Source organism: Coregonus clupeaformis, unplaced genomic scaffold (genome assembly GCF_020615455.1).
Source record: "Coregonus clupeaformis isolate EN_2021a unplaced genomic scaffold, ASM2061545v1 scaf1071, whole genome shotgun sequence".
Lineage (NCBI taxonomy): Eukaryota > Metazoa > Chordata > Actinopteri > Salmoniformes > Salmonidae > Coregonus > Coregonus clupeaformis.
Window position 1 is genome coordinate 80,726 of NW_025534525.1, and position 20,470 is coordinate 101,195.

The following is a 20,470-nucleotide window of genomic DNA, read 5'->3' on the forward strand; positions in this document are numbered from 1 at the left end:
GTCCTCCTTTAAGACTCCATAATGTTTCATCATCAGATGCTACAGTCCTCCTTTAAGACTCCATAATGTTTCATCATTAGATGCTACAGTCCTCCTTTAAGACTCCATAATGTTTCATCATCAGATGCTACAGTCCTCCTTTAAGACTCCATAATGTTTCATCATTAGATGCTACAGTCCTCCTTTAAGACTCCATAATGTTTCATCATCAGATGCTACAGTCCTCCTTTAAGACTCCATAATGTTTCATCATTAGATGCTACAGTCCTCCTTTAAGACTCCATAATGTTTCATCATCAGATGCTACAGTCCTCCTTTAAGACTCCATAATGTTTCATCATTAGATGCTACAGTCCTCCTTTAAGACTCCATAATGTTTCATCATTAGATGCTCCAGTCCTCCTTTAAGACTCCATAATGTTTCATCATTAGATGCTACAGTCCTCCTTTAAGACTCCATAATGTTTCATCATTAGATGCTACAGTCCTCCTTTAAGACTCCATAATGTTTCATCATTAGATGCTACAGTCCTCCTTTAAGACTCCATAATGTTTCATCATTAGATGCTCCAGTCCTCCTTTAAGACTCCATAATGTTTCATCATTAGATGCTACAGTCCTCCTTTAAGACTCCATAATGTTTCATCATTAGATGCTACAGTCCTCCTTTAAGACTCCATAATGTTTCATCATTAGATGCTACAGTCCTCCTTTAAGACTCAAAATTGAACTCATTTAAGGAAGGCCCCCAAAAAATTGCCAAGGACTCCAGCCACCCAAGTCATACACTGTTCTCTCTGCTGCCGCACGGCAAGCGGTCTAGGTCTAGGTAAAAGTCTAGGTAAAAAAGGCGTCTTAACAGCTTCTACCTCTAAGTCATAAGACTCTTGAAGGTTTTATATAGTCTATTGGTTTCTCTCTTTTCATTGGCAGAATCCTTTTTCAGTGTTATGATATTCATAACATCCATATCCACCAGTCTATCTTCATGTCAACTAACAGAACTGTCTACTGTGGTGGAAATATACCAGTCTATCTTCATGTCAACTAACAGAACTCTGCTGGTTGTCCTGGTAACAAATACCAGTGGGCAGATCTATTTTATTTGTTCAAACTAAACTACAGCACTTACTTTGATGAGTCAAATCTGCTCCTTTCTTCTCTTCTCCTCCTCTCACAGTTCCACTCAGCCCCGTTGTTTTCCTGCAGTCCACCAGCCGCACAGACAACCTCTTCAGACCCAGCAGTAAGGTGCTACTGGGAGAGGTACGACACGGGGACTCTGGGAGGGCGGAAGGGCTAGCGTTGTCCTGGTAACAATATAGAGGGGACACAGACACATATCATTATGGATGCTGAAGTCACTGTTGTCATGAGGTGCTTTACAGAACCCAGCCCAGCCCCCGATAGAGCAAGCTGTATGCTAGACCAGACCAAGCTGTACCATCTGGTGTTCTGATCTGGAGAGACTCTTCTCTGCCTCGTCAGCATCAGGATGTTGTTGAGGCTCCCCTAGAGGATCCATGATAGTCATGTCTCTCTCCTGTGTGAACGAGAACATCAAACAGATGGTAAACTTATGATCTATTACAATCATAGTCTTACAAGAGGCATTAATATGTCTAAACATGGCTTTAAATTGCCACTTTCATTGTGCTTTTATAAAATATTGTTTGATGCAAATGTAAAAGGGTCTAGTTTTAAAGACAATGTTCACTGGTGTTAATCGGATCTTCAGTCTCCTCCTCCTTTTTCACTCCCAAAACAACTTCCTCCTTCTCTTTTATTGAGATAGCCTCCTCTTCCTCTTTTACTCCAAAAGGTTCTTCCTCTTCTTTCACTACATTCTCTTCTTTCAATGTTATGGCATCTTCCTCCTTTTTGATTCTGAAAGCTTTTACCTCCTCCTCTTCCACTCTGACAACCTCTTTTCCATCTTCCTCTTTCACTGTAATATCATCCTCCTCTTCTTTCAATGTGATAGCCTCCTCTTCCTCCTTTTTCATTCTGAAAGCTTCTTCCTCTCCTTTCACCAGAGCTTCTTTCTCCGTCTAGTTTAGTGAGCTCAAGCTCCGGGCGATTAACCTAGTGCAATAGCAATTTAACACATTTGATAATTTAACAAGCAAATTACGTTTAAATGAACTAGTAGACACGTAAACATAATTATGTTCTAAACACTAAGATTAAATACACAAGATTGGTCTTAAGAGCTTCAATGTTTCGGTTTTATGTTCGCTAGCAAACTACCGCCTGGTTGAATCAGCAGCCTTTTGTCGCTGTTGAAGAAGCATCCCGTCCCGTCCACTAGATTATACGTCACGCAAGAAGCATCACCTGAAAGTCTCACATCGCCATCTGCTGACTGGAGTGGGTAACGCAGATTGGAGAAAAAAAAATCTAGCAATGTCATGAGAAGTAATTTAAAAACAACCATATGTTATGTTTAATTTCCTCCAGGGCAGTTACTTCTTACAGCCAATACTTTCCTCCAGGGCTGACCTGCCCATTAGGCAGGATTAGGCGACAGATTGACGAGGGTGTCTTATTCCAAGCTGTGTAGCTGTTAGCGATGATGCTAATGACAACCATCTTTTGGTTAATGGAAAAGCTTTCCCAAAAACCTTGTCAATTAAATGTTAACTACAAAGTAGTCTGTGCCTACCTGGCAGAATGATATCATGATTATTTGCATCAATCCAGTTGTGATTTGTTCAGCAAACTCTGCAATCACGTGTGCTACAGAGACACCGCTAACCAAGCAAGGCTCTTGCTGGTGCCACTTGAATTAATGGGTATCTACACCCAAAAATGAAAATGTCAAAAGTGGTCTCCTGATGTGGTTTAAGTATTGTTGTGGACTTAGAATGTTGTTGTTTTTCTATTAACAGTGTGATTTTGAGAGCGAAAAACAGAAAAACAGGTACAAATCAGAAACCTGGAAAAACTACACAGAGAAAACGTTAAAAGAAAACAACGTAATTAGGTACAAAATTTAACAGATTTGAGAAGGCCCTAAATATTCTATACATTTTCCCTCATTACTGGATTATCTAGGGATAGTGTAGAGTAACAGCTCTATCCCTGCAGTGACCTTTAACCTCCCTGCCCCTCAATACTTCTTCCACTGGATCAAAGCTTCAGCCAGGTAGGATACATGATAGTGGCAACACATGGAGCTGGGTTGGATATAGTCATGGTAGGATACATGATAGTGGCAACACATGGAGCTGGGTTGGATATAGTCATGGTAGGATACATGATAGTGGCAACAAATGGAGTAGGGTTGGATATAGTCATGGTAGGATACATGATAGTGGCAACACATGGAGTTGGGTTGGATATAGTCATGGTAGGATACATGATAGTGGCAACACATGGAGCTGGGTTGGATATAGTCATGGTAGGATACATGATAGTGGCAACACATGGAGTTGGGTTGGATATAGTCATGGTAGGATACATGATAGTGGCAACACATGGAGCTGGGTTGGATATAGTCATGGTAGGATACATGATAGTGGCCACACATGGAGCTGGGTTGGATATAGTCATGGTAGGATACATGATAGTGGCAACACATGGAGCTGGGTTGGATATAGTCATGGTAGGATACATGATAGTGGCAACACATGGAGTTGGGTTGGATATAGTCATGGTAGGATACATGATAGTGGCAACACATGGAGCTGGGTTGGATATAGTCATGGTAGGATACATGATAGTGGCAACACATGGAGCTGGGTTGGATATAGTCATGGTAGGATACATGATAGTGGCAACACATGGAGTTGGGTTGGATATAGTCATGGTAGGATACATGATAGTGGCAACACATGGAGCTGGGTTGGATATAGTCATGGTAGGATACATGATAGTGGCAACACATGGAGCTGGGTTGGATATAGTCATGGTAGGATACATGATAGTGGCAACACATGGAGTTGGGTTGGATATAGTCATGGTAGGATACATGGTAGTGGCAACAAACGGAGTTGGGTTGGATATAGTCATGGTAGGATACATGATAGTGGCAACACATGGAGTTGGGTTGGATATAGTCATGGTAGGATACATGATAGTGGCAACACATGGAGCTGGGTTGGATATAGTCATGGTAGGATACATGATAGTGGCAACAAACGGAGTTGGGTTGGATATAGTCATGGTAGGATACATGATAGTGGCAACACATGGAGTTGGGTTGGATATAGTCAGGGTAAGCTATGGTATTTCATACAATATACTATTTTGACTGCAATTGTGTTGGTTATTGTTACTAAGGGCAGCATTTATTCCAGTTCAAAATAGTTTTCCAAATTGTGCTGATTTCTGTTGCGGGATCAATTTTCTTTGGGGGGGTGCCCTTTTTTTTGTTAGAGTCTGTGCACAGCCCTGGGCAAGAGGCACACAAATATGTATGTTGTCCATGTCCAGGGCGCCTCTCCAGGCAACTGTTGAATGTCATCTTACATAAATCATGCAGCCCATACAGTAGAAAGAGTAGTAGTCAATAGATTAAGGACATGCAGCCCCATACAGTAGAAAGAGTAGTAGTCAGTAGATTAAGGATGATCTGATTAGGTGATCATCATTGACACTTTATTGGTTAGAAATAATGCAGTAATTAAAAGGAATGTACTCCTCCGGTTGTTATATCCTTTGCAGATGATCTCCAATCATATCACTGAGAAGTTCTTTAAAACAATTCACAGAGCAAACTGACACACTCCATTTTTAAAAACAAACATACAAATGTATTTTTTGAGAGTATATAGCAGCCTAGAGGTAAATGGTGGTTTCTTCCCTGTCTTCTCTCTGGCGGTGGCGAGAATGATGACCTACAGTGCATTCGGAAACTAATCAGACCCCTTGACTTTTTCCACATTTTGTTACATTACAGCCTTATTCTAAAATGTATTAAATAAATATAAATACTCATCAATCTACACACAATACCCCATAATGACAAAGCGAAAACAGGTTATACAATTTTTGCTAATTCATAAAAAAAAAAAATATATATATATATACACAATTCAATTGATTGGACATGATTTGGAAAGGCACACACCTGTCTATATAAGGTCCCACAGTTGACAGTGCATGTCAGAGCAAAAACCAAGCCATGAGGTCGAAGGAATTGTCCGTAGAGCTCTGAGACAGGATTGTGTCGAGGCACAGATCTGGGGAAGGGTACCAAAAAATGTCTGCAGCATTGAAGGTCCCCAAGAACACAATGGCCTCCATCATTCTTAAATGGAATAAGTTTGTAAGCACCAAGACTCTTACTAGAGGTATATTTCAGCAGCAGGGACTGGGAGACTAGTCAGGATCGAGGGAAAGATGAACAGAGCAAAGTACAGAGAGATCCTTGATGAAAACCTGCTCCAGAGCTCTCAGGACCTCTGACTGGGGCGAAGGTTCACCTTCCAACAGGACAACGACCCTAAGCACACAGCCAAGACAACGCAGGAGTGCCTTCGGGACAAGTCTCTGAATGTCCTTGAGTGTCCCAGCCAGAGCCCGGACTTGAACCCGATCAAATATCTCTGGAGAGACCTGAAAATAACTGTGCAGTGACGCTCCCCATCCAACCTGACAGAGTTCGAGAGGATCTGCAGAGAAGAATGGGAGAAACTCCCCAAATACACGTGTGCCAAGCTTGTAGCGTCTTAACCAATAAGATTCAAGGCTGTAATCGTTGCCAAAGGTGCTTCAACAAAGTACTGAGTAAAGGGTCTGAATACTTATGTAAATGTGATATTTCAGTTTTTAATTTAAGACATTTGCAAAAAGTTCTAAAAACCTGTTTTTTGCTTCGTCATTATGGGGTATTGTGTGTAGATTGATGAGGGGAAAAACTATTGAATCCATTTCAGAATAAGGCTGTAACGTAACAAAATGTGGAAAAAGTGAAGGGGTCTGAATACTTTCCGAATGCACTGTATACCAATCTCATTTCCATTGTAAATAAATATGTTTAACTCCTCCTTTACCCCCTACCTCCAACATCCGTCTCTGAAATTGTAAAAAAAATATGAGGTCAACCTTGAAAACACCTGGACTGGACCGAACACCCTAAACAGCTAGTAGTCATAGTCAGCGTTTAAAAAAGTACAATTTAAACACATGGAATCTGATCTACTCTATATTCAAACTGACACACTCCATATTCAATTCATGTTTTTTAATAAAAACATACAAATATTTTTGAGTATACTTTGTATAATTACATTTCATATGGTGTAAACAAGTAAACACATTCTCAGTCAACAATATAAGACAATGGGAGCAGTGTGTACGTTCTCTGATTAACTTATTAACTTTAAGTCATGTGATGTAAAATATCAATTTAGATACTAGGATGAGTAATTTAAGTCAATTTGATGTGAAATGTCAATTTCAACACTAGAAGTAATTAAGTCAATGTGATGTGAAATATCAATTTACACACTAGGATGAGTTATTATTCTCTCCTGTGTGGATTCTCACATGACTTTTAAGTGACTGTGATGAGTAATATGTCTTCCCACAGTCTGAACATTTGTAAGGCTTCTCCCCTGTGTGCGTTCTCATGTGTTCTTTCAGGTTCCATAACCGGATGAAGCGCTTTCCACACTGGGAGCAGTGGTAAGGCTTCTCCCCTGTGTGGATTCGCTCATGACCTTTCAGGCTTACTAAATGGCTAAAACTATTTCCACACTGCGAGCAGTGGTAAGGCTTCTCCCCTGTGTGGATTCGCTCATGAGCTTTCAGGCTTCCTAAATGGCTAAAACTCTTTCCACAGTGGGAGCAGTGGTAAGACTTCTCCCCTGTGTGTGCCCTCTCATGACTTTTCAGGTTGCCTAACCTGTTAAAACTCTTTCCACAATGGGAGCAGTGGTAAGGCTTCTCCCCTGTGTGGATTCGCTCATGACCTTTCAGGCTTCCTAAATGGCTAAAACTATTTCCACACTGCAAGCAGTGGTAAGGCTTCACCCCTGTGTGGATTCGCTCATGATCTTTCAGGCTTCCTAAATGGCTAAAACTATTTCCACACTGCAAGCAGTGGTAAGGCTTCTCCACTGTGTGGATTCGCTCATGACCTTTCAGGCTTCCTAAATGGCTAAAACTCTTTCCACAGTGGGAGCAATGGAAAGGCTTCTCCCCTGTGTGCGTTCTCATGTGTTCTTTCAGTTGCCTTAACTGGATAAAACTCTTTCCACACTGGGTGCAATGGTGTGGCTTCGCTCCTGTGTGTGCCCTCTCATGTCTTTTCAGACATCCTAACAGGTTAAAACTCTTTCCACACTGGGAGCAGAGGTGTCGTCTTGCTGGTTTGGACGTCTCTGGTTCCTCCGACTTTGGTTTTTCTCCTGCCAAAGACAGTGTTTATTTAAAGAGAGACCTGAATGAAACCTCCACATGATAAAACTGCCTTGCTGTGAGGTTTAATCCAAATCAGATTCTTCAATAACCTGAGACCAGTTTTCAAACATATCATCATTTAAAAAAATCTTCATGTGATTTTACTGATATGTTTAGATTCCTATCGTGCAGGTGGTTGTAAATGTATAACCTTAACAGCTGTATGATACAGAATGAGACCTACACATTTCCTTCAACCTAAAATAAGTAAAGAAGTAATTTTGTGTGGAAGCCCTAAACTGTAATTTTTTTACATTGGAGACAGACACAAAGCACATCAGAAACATCTCCCCGTTGAAAGGGTTCGACACAATGTTTTAAATGGCAATTTTTCTGAATTAGACATTCACACATTTTTTACATTTTGACTAATGTCATGATATTTCAGAAGATAGCCCTATTTGGTAAAATACCAAGTCCTTGACAAGCTCAAATAAGCAAAGAGAAACGACAGTCCATCATTACTTTAAGACATGGTCAGTCAATCCGGAAAATGTGAAGAACTTTTAACGTTTTTTCAAGTGCAGTCGCAAAAACCATCAAGCGCTATGGTGAAACTGGCTCTCATGAGGACCGCCACAGGAAAGGAAGACCCCGAGTTACCTCTGCTGCAGAGGATACGTTCATTAGAGTTACCAGCCTCAGAAATCGGCAATTAACTGCACCTCAGATTGCAGCCCAAATAAATGCTTCACAGAGTTCAAGTAACAGACAGGTCTTAATATCAACTTTTAAGAGGAGACTGCGTGAATCAGGCCTTCATGGTCGATTTGCTGCAAAGAAACCACTACTAAAGGACACCAATAATAAGAAGAGACTTGCTTGGGCCAAGAAACACGAGCAATGGACCGGTGGAAATGTGTCCTTTGGTCTGATGAGTCCAAATGCGAGATCTTTGGTTCCAAACACTGTTTCTTTGTGAGACGCAGAGTAGGTGAGCGGATGATCTCTGCATGTGTGGTTCCCCCCGTGAAGCACGGAGGAGAAGGTGTGATGGTGCTTTGCTGGTGACATTGTCAGTGATTTATTTAGAATTCAAGGCACACTTAACCAGCATGGCTACCACAGCATTCTGCAGCGATACGCCATCCCATCTGGTTTGGGCTTAGTGGGACTATCATTTGTTTTTCAACAGGACAATGACCCAAAACACACCTCCAGGCTGTGTAAAGGGCCAAAACACACCTCCAGGCTGTGTAAAGGGCCAAAACACACCTCCAGGCTGTGTAAAGGGCCAAAACACACCTCCAGGCTGTGTAAAGGGCCAAAACACCTCCAGGCTGTGTAAAGGGCCAAAACACACCTCCAGGCTGTGTAAAGGGCCAAAACACACCTCCAGGCTGTGTAAAGGGCCAAAACACACCTCCAGGCTGTGTAAAGGGCCAAAACACACCTCCAGGCTGTGTAAAGGGCCAAAACACACCTCCAGGCTGTGTAAAGGCTATTTGACCAAGAAGCAGAGTGATGGAGTGCTGGATTAGATGACCTGGCCTCCACAATCAACCGATCTCTGATGAGGATTTTTCAGTAAGATAAACAAAGTTAATCACAACATGACAAACACGGAGCCAGGGTTAAACATGGGTACATCTCTGTTGCTAGGCAAGAACTTAATTGGTTGCTCTCTCACCGAGTTTGTGTGTGTGTGAAATGGGGATCTGACCTCGGGTCGAATTCCTCGCTCTTAACCAATTCAGGGCTGTCCTACCTTATCAGTGACTGAAACCAGACTGTTGCATTTTGCCTCTCTCCTTAGACAAAGTCCTGAAAACGGAGCCAGGGTTGAACAGAGTTCAGCCTAAACCCTTTGTCTCTCCTGGGGCGGCTTCTTGATTAATTACAGCATGACGGGAGGAGAGAGAGGAGTTGGGCTTGGGTATGTTTGAGAGATTGATTGTGAACATGCCATGTCCAACAGTCAATCTTCAGGTCGAGCCAGGGTGAGCCGGGGTTGAACAGAGTTCAAACTGAACATTATACATTTTTCATGACAGGTCTTTATTGAGTGTACCACCATTGTTTCCAAACTGAATAGGATAAGTCAGATTTCGCCACTATCATAAACTGGGGAGGTGGGCGGAGCAGTCAAGGGGTGGAAGCTGGAGACAGTGGTGGGGGAACCCAGGAAAGAGGGGTTAGGCTAAAAGATATGTGAGATGACTATATAAACTGAGAAGCTGAGAGGTAGAAGAAGGATGCTTTGCAAACCACCTCGGCTATTGTAATAAAGTCTATCTTAATTCTACAAAAACTCTGAAATACTTTGGTTCTTTGATCAGTATAAGGACAACATTTGCTACTACACCTCAACCCAATTGAGATGGTTTGGGATGAATTGGACCGCAGAGTAAAGGAAAAGCAGCCAACAAGTGCTCAGCATATGTGGGAACTCCTTCAACACTGTTGGAAAAGCATTCCAGGTGACTACCTCATGAAGCTGGTTGAAAGAATGCCAAGAGTGTGCAAAGCTGTCATGAAGGCAAAGGGTGGCTCCTTTAAAGAATCTAAAATACAACATATTTTGATTTGTTTAACACTTTTTAGGTTACTACATGATTCCATACAGTGAGGGAAAAAAGTATTTGATCCCCTGCTGATTTTGTACGTTTGCCCACTGACAAAGAAATGATCAGTCTATAATGTTAATGGTAGGTTTATTTGAACAGTGAGAGACAGAATAACAACAAAAAAAATCCAGAAAAACGCATGTCAAAAATGTTATAAATTGATTTGCATTTTAATGAGGGAAATAAGTATTTGACCCCCTCTCAATCAGAAAGATTTCTGGCTCCCAGGTGTCTTTTATACAGGTAACGAGCTGAGATTAGGAGCACACTCTTAAAGGGCGTGCTCCGAATCTCCGTTTGTTACCTGTATAAAAGACACCTGTCCACAGAAGCAAGCAATCAATCAATCAGATTCCAAACTCTCCACCATGGCCAAGACCAAAGAGCTCTCAAAGGATGTCAGGGACAAGATTATAGACCTACACAAGGCTGGAATGGGCTACAAGACCATCGCCAAGCAGCTTGGTGAGAAGGTGACAACAGTTGGTACGATTATTCGCAAATGGAAGAAACACAAAATAACTGTCAATCTCCCTCGGCCTGGGGCTCCATGCAAGATCTCACCTCGTGGAGTTGCAATGATCATGAGAACAGTGAGGAATCAGCCCAGAACTACACGGGAGGATCTTGTCAATGATCTCAAGGCAGCTGGGACCATAGTCACCAAGAAAACAATTGGTAACACACTACGCCGTGAAGGACTGAAATCCTGCAGCGCCCGCAATGTCCCCCTTCTCAAGAAAGCACATATACAGGCCCGTCTGAAGTTTGCCAATAAACATCTGAATGATGCAGAGGAGAACTGGGTGAAAGTGTTGTGGTCAGATGAGACCAAAATGGAGCTCTTTGGCATCAACTCAACTCGCCGTGTATGGAGGAGGAGGAATGCTGCCTATGACCCCAAGAACACCATCCCCACCGTCAAACATGGAGGTGGAAACATTATGCTTTGGGGGTGTTTTTCTGCTAAGGGGACAGGACAACTTCACCGCATCAAAGGGACGATGGACGGGGCCATGTACCGTCAAATCTTGGGTGAGAACCTATTTCCCTCAGCCAGGGCATTGAACATGGGTCGTTCCAGCATGACAATGACCCAAAACACACGGCCAAGGCAACAAAGGAGTGGCTCAAGAAGAGGCACATTAAGGTCCTGGAGTGGCCTAGCCAGTCTCCAGACCTTAATCCCATAGAAGATCTGTGGAGGGAGCTGAAGGTTTGAGTTGCCAAACGTCAGCCTCGAAACCTTAATGACTTGGAGAAGATCTGCAAAGAGGAGTGGGACAAAATCCCTCCTGAGATGTGTGCAAACCTGGTGGCCAACTACAAGAAACGTCTGACCTCTGTGATTGCCAACAAGGGTTCTGCCACCAAGTACTAAGTCATGTTTTGCAGAGGGGTCAAATACTTATTTCCCTCTTTAAAATGCAAATCAATTTATAACATTTTTTGACATGCGTTTTTCTGGATTTATTTGTTGTTATTCTGTCTCTCACTGTTCAAATAAACCTACCATTAAAATTATAGACTGATCATGTCTTTGTCAGTGGGCAAACGTACAAAATCAGCAGGGGATCAAATACTTTTTTCCCTCACTGTATGTGTTATTTCATAGTTTTGATGTCTTCACTATTATTCTACAATGTAGAAAATAGTAAAAATAAAGAAAAACCCTTGAATGAGTAGGTGTGTCCAAACTTTTGACTGGTAATGTGTATTCGGAAAGCATTCAGACTCCTTGACTTTTTACACATTTTGTTACGTTAAATTGATCGTTTGTGCCTAAAATTGATTAGATTGGTTTTTTCCCCTCATCAATCTACACACAATACCCCATAATGTCAAAGCAAAAACAGGTTTGTATGACTGATGTCACATTTACATAAGTATTCAGACCCTTTACTCAGTACTTTCTTGAAGCACCTTTGGCAGCGATTACAGCCTAGAGTCTTCTTGGGTATGATGCTACAAGCTTGGCACACCTGTATTTGGGGAGTTTCTCCCATTCTTCTCTGCAGATCCTCTCAAGGTGAACCTTCAAGGACATTCAGAGACTTGTCCCGAAGCCACTCCTGTGTTATCTTGGCTGTGTGCTTAAGGTCGTTGTCCTGTTGGAAGGTGAACCTTTGCCCCAGTGAGGTGCAGAGCGCTCTGGAGCAGGTTTTCATCAAGGATCTCTCTGTACTTTTCTCGGTTCATCTTTCCCTCGATCCTGAATAGTCTCCAAGTCCCTGAAATACATCCCCACAGCTTGATGCCGCTACCACCATGCTTCACCTTAAGGAGGACGCCAGGTTTCCTCCAGACGTGATGCTTGGCATTCAGGCAGAGTTCAAACTTGGTTTCATCAGACCAGAGAAACTTGTTTCTCATGGTCTGAGAATCCTTTAGGGGCCTTTTGGCAAACTCCAAGCGGGCTGTCATGTGCTTTTTACTGAGGAGTGGATTCCGTCGAGCCACTCTACCATAAAGGCCTGATTGATGGAGTTTTTATTTATTTTTTATTTCACCTTTATTTAACCAGGTAGGCCAGTTGAGAACAAGTTCTCATTTACAACTGCGACCTGGCCATGATAAAGCAAAGCAGTGCGATAAAAACAACAACACAGAGTTACATATGGGGTAAAATGCACAGTCCATAACGCAATAGAATAATCTATATACAGTGTGTGCAAATGTAGCAAGTTATGGAGGTAAGGCAATAAATAGGCCATAGTGGAAAATAATTACAATTAGTATTAACACTGGAATGATAGATGTGCAGAAGATGATGTGCAAATAGAGATACTGGGGTGCAAATGAGCAAAATAAAGAACAATATGGGGATGAGGTAGTTCGGTGGGCTAATTACAGATGGGCTGATCGGTAAGCTGCTCTGACAACTGATGCTTAAAGTTAGTGAGGGAGATAAGAGTCTCCAGCTTCAGAGATTTTTGCAGTATTCAGACCCCTTGACTTTTTCCATATTTTGTTACTTTAAAGCCTGAGTGCTACAGAGATGGTTGTCCTTTTTGGAAGTTTCTCCCATCTCCACAGAGGAACTCTGGAGCTCTGTCAGAGTGATCATCGGGTTCTTGTTCACCTCCCTGACCAAGGCCCTTCTCCCCTGATTGTTCAGTTTGGCCGGGCGGCCAGCACTAGGAAGAGTCTTGGTGGTTCCAAACGTCTTCCTTTTAAGAAGGATGTTGGCCACTGTGTTCTTGGGGACCTTCACTGATGCAGAAATGTTTTGGTACACTTCCCCAGATCTGTGCCGTGACACAATCCTGTCTCTGAGCTCTACGGACAACTCCTTCGACCTCATGGCTTGGTTTTTGCTCCGACATGCACTGTCAACTCTGGGACCTTATATATACAGGTGTGTGCCTTTCCAAATCATGTCCAATCAATTGAATTCACCACAGGTAAGTTGTAGGAACATCTCAAGGATGATCAATGGAAACATTGCAAAGGGTCTGAATACTTATGTAAATAAGGTATCTGTTTTTTTATTTTTAATACATTTGCAAACATTTCTAAAAAAAAAACTGTTTTCGCTTTGTCATTTAAGGGGTAGTGTGTGTAGATTGATGAGTGAAAAATTCATTTTTATCAATTTTAGAATCAGGCTGTAAAGTAACAAAATATGGAAAAGTCAAGGGGTCTGAATACTTTCCCGAAGTATTCAGACCTATATAGCTATATTATAAAGTATGAAAAGGCTTGTTCATTCAGATGTCATGAATTCACTATGATATCATCATATTTGTCTATGTTTTATGGTCAATCGGTACAGAGACGGAGGCCAAGTGTCACAGAAAATGCTTTTCATTCAATCATATTTCATGGCTTTTAGAAAAGGCTTACGGAGCTTGTTTAAAAAATATATATATTTACAATTTTGAACCAATTCTGTAGATCAGATGTTAATGAAGCAATACAGACCATATTGAAGTGTCTTGAGTTTGGTTTTGCCTGTTCTACAGTATTGTAAAGTTAGTGGGGGGTGACTGGGACAGGCAATGTAACATTCATAATGTTTTTAGGAAATGTTTTTGTAAAACATGCACCTTATATTGGATCATCTTGAAACTTTCTCTCTAAATCTAACTTTCATCAAGGTTTTATATTGTCTATTGGTTTCTCTCTTTTCATTGGCAGAATCCTTTTTCAGTGTTATGATATTCATAACATCCACATTCAAAAGTCTATCTACATCTTCATCCCAGAGCCGACTAGGTGAAAAATCTGTCGATGTGCCATTGAGCAAGGCACTTAACCCTAATTGCTCCTGTAAGTCGCTCTGGATAAGATTAAATTACTAAAAATAAATAAAATAAAATGTCAACTAACAGAACTCTGCTGGTTGTCCTGGTAACAGATACCAGTGTATCTTCATGTCAACTAACAGAACTCTGCTGGTTGTCCTGGTAACAGATACCAGTGGGCAGATCTATTTTATTTGTTCAAACTAAACTACAGCACTTACTTTGATGAGTCAAATCTGCTCCTTTCTTCTCTTCTCCTCCTCTCACAGTTCCACTCAGCCCCGTTGTTTTCCTGCAGTCCACCAGCCGCACAGACAACCTCTTCAGACCCAGCAGTAAGGTGCTACTGGGAGAGGTACGACACGGGGACTCTGGGAGGGAGGAAGGGCTAGCGTTGTCCTGGTAACCATATAGAGGGGACACAGAAACATATCATTATGGATGCTGATGTCACTGTTGTCATAAAGTGCTTTACAGAAACCCAGCCCAGACCCCGATAGAGCAAGCTGTATGCTAGACCAGACCAAGCTGTACCATCTGGTGTTCTGATCTGGAGAGACTATTCTCTGCCTTGTCAGCATCAGGATGTTGTTGAGGCTCCCCAGAGGATCCATGATAGTCGTATCTCTCTCCTGTGTGAACGAGAACATCAAACAAATGGTAAACTTATGATCTATTACAATCATAGTCTTACAAGAGGCATTAATATATCTAAACAGGGCCTAAAACGGTCACTTTCATCATGATTTTATAAAATATTGTTTATGATGCAAATGTGAAAAGCTAGTTCCACAAATTGGGTGCCTTTTGCGTCCATTTGATATTTTAAGTAGAAATTAAGCACCAATATTGAATTTTAAAAGCCTGTTATATTAGATGAGGTGCACTTTAATGTAGACCACATGGAGAATTCATTAAAGATAATTTAAAAGTCCAAAAAATATATGTACCAATTGCAGATTGAACCTTTAACAATTTATACAGTACTGAACAACATATTGAAGTATATAACTTCAGTAGAATGCCCCTTAAAAAACCACACATTAGTTCAAGAACTGCATAGTTTGTGCCCCTGTTTTTAAGACAGTACTCACTGGTGTTAATCTGATCTTCTGTCTCCTCCTCCTGCTCTTTCACGCTAAAAATGTCTTCCTTCTTCACCTTTATTGAGATACCATCCTCTTCCTCTCTAAAAGGTTCTTCCTCTTTTTTCACTTTAACATCCTCTTCTTCTTCTTTCAATACACCAGCATCCTCTTCCTCCTTTATCATTCTGAAAGCTTCTACCTCCTCCTCTTCCACTGTGACAGCCTCTATCCCCTCTTCCTCTTTCACTCCAAACGGATCTTTCTCTCCTTTCACTGTAACATCCTCCTCTTCTTGTTTCACGGCAATGTTCAGCCCCAAAGCTTCTTTCTCCATACACCAGACCTCCTCTTCTTTAGCAACGGAGGAGTAGTTTAGTGAGCTCATGGTTAGGGATGTAAGCTAGTTAGCTAGCTAGTTAGCATTAGCGACTAGCCTAATGCTAGGCTCAGTATCAATCTTTAACACGTTTGCAAATTAGGTTAAAGTTACCAAGTAGATAATGTTACGTCAAAAGAAATGTGTTTAAAACACTGAGATTAGCTAATGTACATAAACATGGTCAAAGCCTCAATATTTCGGTTTTATGTTGGCTAGCAAGCTACCGAGGTGGTTGAAAGAGTAGCCGTGTGGTTGTTGCTGAAGAAGAGTCCCGTCCAGTCCATCACACGTCACGCTAGAATCATCACCTGAAAGACGCACATCGCCATCTGCTGACTGGAGTGGGTAACGCAGTTTGGAAATAATATTTACTACATTGTTCGTATTGGCAAAGAATGTCGTAATAATTTAACAGTAAGCTGATATATTTTCTCCTACGTCTTACAAATAAGACTTTCCTGTACACAGACGTAGAAGCTTAATATGAATATTTAGATTTAGGTTCCCGTCTCTCCATTGGGATTCTCTGCCTCTGACCCTATTACGGGGCTGTTTCCCTGGCTTACTGGTGCTTTCCATGCCGTCCCTAGGAGGGGTGCATCACTTGAGTGGGTTGAGTCTCTGACATTATCTTCCTGTCCGGTTTGTCGCTCCCTCGGGCTCGTGCGTGGAGAGACTGTGGGCTATACTCAGCCTTGTCTCAGGGTAGTAGGTTGGTGGTCTGTTGATATCCCTCTGGTGGTGTGGGGGCTGTGCTTTGGCAAAGTGGGTGGGGTTATATCCTGCCTGGTTGGCCCTGTCTGGGGGTATCATCGGATGGGGCCACAGTGTCTCCCGAACCTCCCTGTCTCAGCCTCCAGTATCTAAGCTGCAATAGTCTATGTGCTGGGGGGCTAGGGCAGTCTGTTATATCTGGTGTTATTCTCCTGTCTTATCTGGTGTCCTGTGTGAATTTAAGTATGCTCCCTCTAATTATCTCTCTCTCCCTCTCTCCCTCCCATCCCGGAGGACCTGAGCCCTAGGACCATGACTCAGGACTACCTGGCCTGATGACCCCTTGCTGTCCCCAGTCCACCTGGTCGTGCTGCTGCTCCAGTTTCCACTCTTCTGCCTGCGGCTATGGAACCCTGACCTGTTCACCGGACGTGCTACCTTGTCCCAGACCTGCTGTTTTCAACTCTCTCTCTCTCTACCGCACCTGCTATTTCAACCTCTAAATGCCCGGCTATGAAAAGCCAAGTGATGTTTACTCCTGATGTACTGACCTGTTTCAACATCTATAACTACTGTGATTATTATTTGACCCTGCTGGTCATTTATGAACGTTTGAACATCTTGGAGAAAAATCTGGCCTTAATGGGCATGTACTGTTACACCCCTCAGAGCCTGGTTCCTCTCTAGGTTTCTTCCTAGGTTTCTGCCTTTCTAGGGAGTTTTTCCTAGCCACCATGCTTCTACATCTGCATTGCTTGCTGTTTGGGGTTTTAGGCTGGGTTTCTGTATAGCACTTTGTGACATCTGCTGATGTAAAAAGGGCTTTATAAATACAATTTGATTGATTGAATTTGATTAATAAATACTTCTATGAATAGGTAATGTGTTAATACACATTTGCTCTGTTCATTTTTCACATTCGTTTTTATCTAGATGTGACCATAATATTCCCTTAAAGCCACACTCTATAAGATACAAATCATCCTGTAAACAATAGAGCAAATGCATCACATGCAAATAGCACTTGATTATCTGTAGTGATATACACTGAGTATACAAAACATTAAGAATACCTTCTCCTTCCATGACATAGACTGACTAGGTGAATCCAGGTGAAAGCTATGATCCAACTATTGATGTCACTTGTTAAATCCACTTCAAATCAGTGTAGATGAAGGGGAGGAGACCGGTTAACCTCTTCATCACTAGGCACCTGGCTAAAGTGCCTGCCTCGAAAATGCATGCCCAAATTGAATAGAGTGCATCTCCAAAACGACAAGGGCTATCAACATAATATTGGTAGCAAAAGAAAGGTAACACGTGGGAGATGTATCTTGAAGTGTAAATAATTAATGTGGGTATTACTGTGACAGAGTACATGAAGCTAGAACACAGCATCAATTGGGAGGTTTTGATTCCGCCTGAAAGTAACTTCAGGTTCTATAGGGAATAATGTATTGGACTTATGCAGCTGCAGCCCCTAAACACTATGGGACCATATATCAGCCCAATATCTGATGAGTACTTATGTGAAGTTTGATGCCAATAAAAGTAAAGTAAACCAAAGTTGTAGGGGTTTTAGTTGAAGTATGTTTAGGCGGATTACCAAATGGAGACATTTGGGTAGATTTGGGCACCATCAGTGCCACTTGACTTTTATCAGGAACCAGACAGCAAAAGGCATTTCATTTCACTAACATATGTGTACATTCCATCCAAATACAACTGTTTTGATGTTGTTTCCCATGTTCTCCCAGACCTCTATACGTGTTCCCATTAAAATAAACCATGCAATGGGAAAGTTTGACTCCAAACTGAGCAGATTTATTAGAAACTATAAACAACAAATTTAAAAAACAAAAAAATTACACACATCCCAAAACTATAAACAATGGTATGGTGTCCTTTGGATGGGTTGTCACACAAAATGTAGACCCCTTTTTTAGCCTAAAACTTGCTGTCGTGCCAATCCTTGAAACAGTTACGCTTTGACGTAAGGCACAAAGGGACTTGGCACTTCCTGCAGTACACAGGTGTTTTCACTTTGGGGACGCCAGCATCCAGACATCTCCTACAGTTCTTCCTGCCTTTGCTGGCATCATCACCATAGTATTCTGGCATGCAGGATGTTGGCGGTGGTCGTGGTGAAGGTTGTGGTTCAGACTGTTTAGCAAAGCTCACCATTTCTGTGAGTAGCTTTTCCCTGAACTTCTTCTGTGTGTACGGCTTAGTTGAGTTGTTCTTATGGAGTTCTTTGTGAAGTAGGAAACTATTTACAACAGCAATATCAACAAAATGAAAAAGAAAAGTCTTATACCATTTCATCGTCTTGTGGTGAACACTGCAGTATCCAATCAATGCGTCGGATAAATCCACTCCACCCATGCTCCGGTTGTAGTCGGCTACCGCATCTGGGACGGGCACAGTTTTAGTCTGCCATACACCACCCTCTTTTACCTTCCTTTTGACAGTTTGTCCACCAAATGCTTCATGTACAGTAGAGCACATGGTTACCTCACGTGTGTCCATCCATTTTACAAATAATACATTTCCTTTGCGTATCCAACGCAAATCTCCCCTTTCTGCTTTTTTTGGCAGGTTGTTCCTTTTGGTTTGTGGGAAACCAATCCTGTTCGTTCTAATCGTCCCACAGGCACCAGTGTTTCTTCTACGTAGCTCCTCAAAAAGGGCAGGGCTAGAATAGAAATTGTCTACAAAAAGTGTATAGCCCCCACCGAGTAGAGGGAATGGCATCAAGTCCATAACTGAAGTGTAGCTTAGTCCCTGGCCTGGTGTGAACACACTCTTGCCTTCATAAACAACAAAATTCCACGTATAAGCAGTGTGAGAGTCAGCCAGTACCAATAATTTATACCCCCACTTAGTGGGCTTTGCTTTCATATATTGCCGCGTACTTATTCTCGCCTCGGATGCCACCATCCTTTCGTCTATGGAGATGTTTTGGTACGGCTGGAAATGTGATTTGCAGGCATTGGTAAGCTCAGTGTACAGGGGCTTGATCTTGAAAAGTCTGTCGTATTCTGCAGTGCCTTTTTTAGTGTTGTTGGCTTCATCGTCTTCCGGTTTGCTCAAGTGCAGTGACCACATGATTGCTTCAAAACGGTCTCGTGTCATAGTGTCTCCAGGGAAGCGGAAATTATATGGCCATTCCTTCCTCCAGTAGGTGCCCCTCTCGTGTACAGAGACGAGCCCTGAGTATAGCAGAATTGCCAGGAAAATGTAAAAATCTCTCATCGTTAGTGGTATCCAAGCGAATTTCAGTCCGGACTGCAGTCTTTTGGCAGCATTTGCATTAGTGTTGCGAATTATTGTTCGGACAACCGAAGTGGTAAAAAACAGTTGAAAGAGTGAAAGGGGAGACCATGACGCAGCGGTGTCGATTGTGGGGCCTGGGACTCTGGTGGGCATAAACCGGATTGGATCTGGTCGTTCATCATTCTCTTCTCTATTATGCCACCTGTCTTCCTCTTCCTCTTCTTCCTCCCCGACTCTTGGAGTGGCAGGCCTACCTCCACCACGCTGACTTGGATGCGCTGACTTTGAGAAAGCGTTTCCTTTTCTTTTGGGTTGAGGGCTCTTTACAGGGGACTCAGTGTCCGATGAAGACTGTGGCCGAGGGAGGGGAGCAGAAGTGCGTTGTCTAGACAAGCGGCCAGGCTGAGGAAGAGGAGGCTCTGCCTGAGGAAGGGGAAGCTGTGGCTGAGGAAGCAGATGCTCTGGCTGTGGCTCATCACCCCTATAATCATCTTCACTGTACAAACAAGACAAAAGAGAAAAGAAAATCATGACTAACACACACTTGTATTCATTCATTGACAAATCTGACTCAAAACAGTCAGATATATCAAATAAATAGTTACAACTATGAGAATGTTGACTAAAGTGATAATTCAGTGACAAGAAATAATACACATAGCATTCTATTGTAAGTAAACTTGCGCATGGGCCTCTAAGCTAAGCTAGCGCTAACTTACGTTGAGCTTCAGTTACTCAAATAGATATTTAAGAATGTATGTTTTGTACTCATACAATAAATTAGTAATA

General features: G+C 42.1%; 1 protein-coding gene across 4 annotated transcripts in view; it reads right to left on the minus strand.

Annotated features, from left to right (window-relative positions):
• Positions 1-887: 887 nt before the first annotated feature.
• The window catches only part of LOC121563182 (zinc finger protein 883-like), a 28,114-nt gene continuing 8,531 nt past the window's right edge, over positions 888-20,470 (minus strand). The window contains exons 1-5 of one of the 4 annotated variants that reach the window (XM_045217481.1): positions 15,319-15,521; positions 14,759-14,856; positions 14,446-14,623; positions 1,445-1,543; positions 1,132-1,310 (exon numbers count right to left, since the gene is read on the minus strand). In XM_045217481.1, the coding sequence (XP_045073416.1) occupies positions 1,491-1,543; positions 14,446-14,623; positions 14,759-14,856; positions 15,319-15,496 (507 nt within the window). In that variant the 5' untranslated portion in view covers positions 15,497-15,521 and the 3' untranslated portion in view covers positions 1,132-1,310; positions 1,445-1,490. Of the gene's footprint in view, positions 1,311-1,444; positions 1,544-5,906; positions 7,359-14,445; positions 14,624-14,758; positions 14,857-15,318; positions 15,522-18,203; positions 20,178-20,470 lie in introns of those variants that run through there. The other 3 variants (XM_041875173.2, XM_045217480.1, XM_045217478.1) reach the window with 3 other exon arrangements.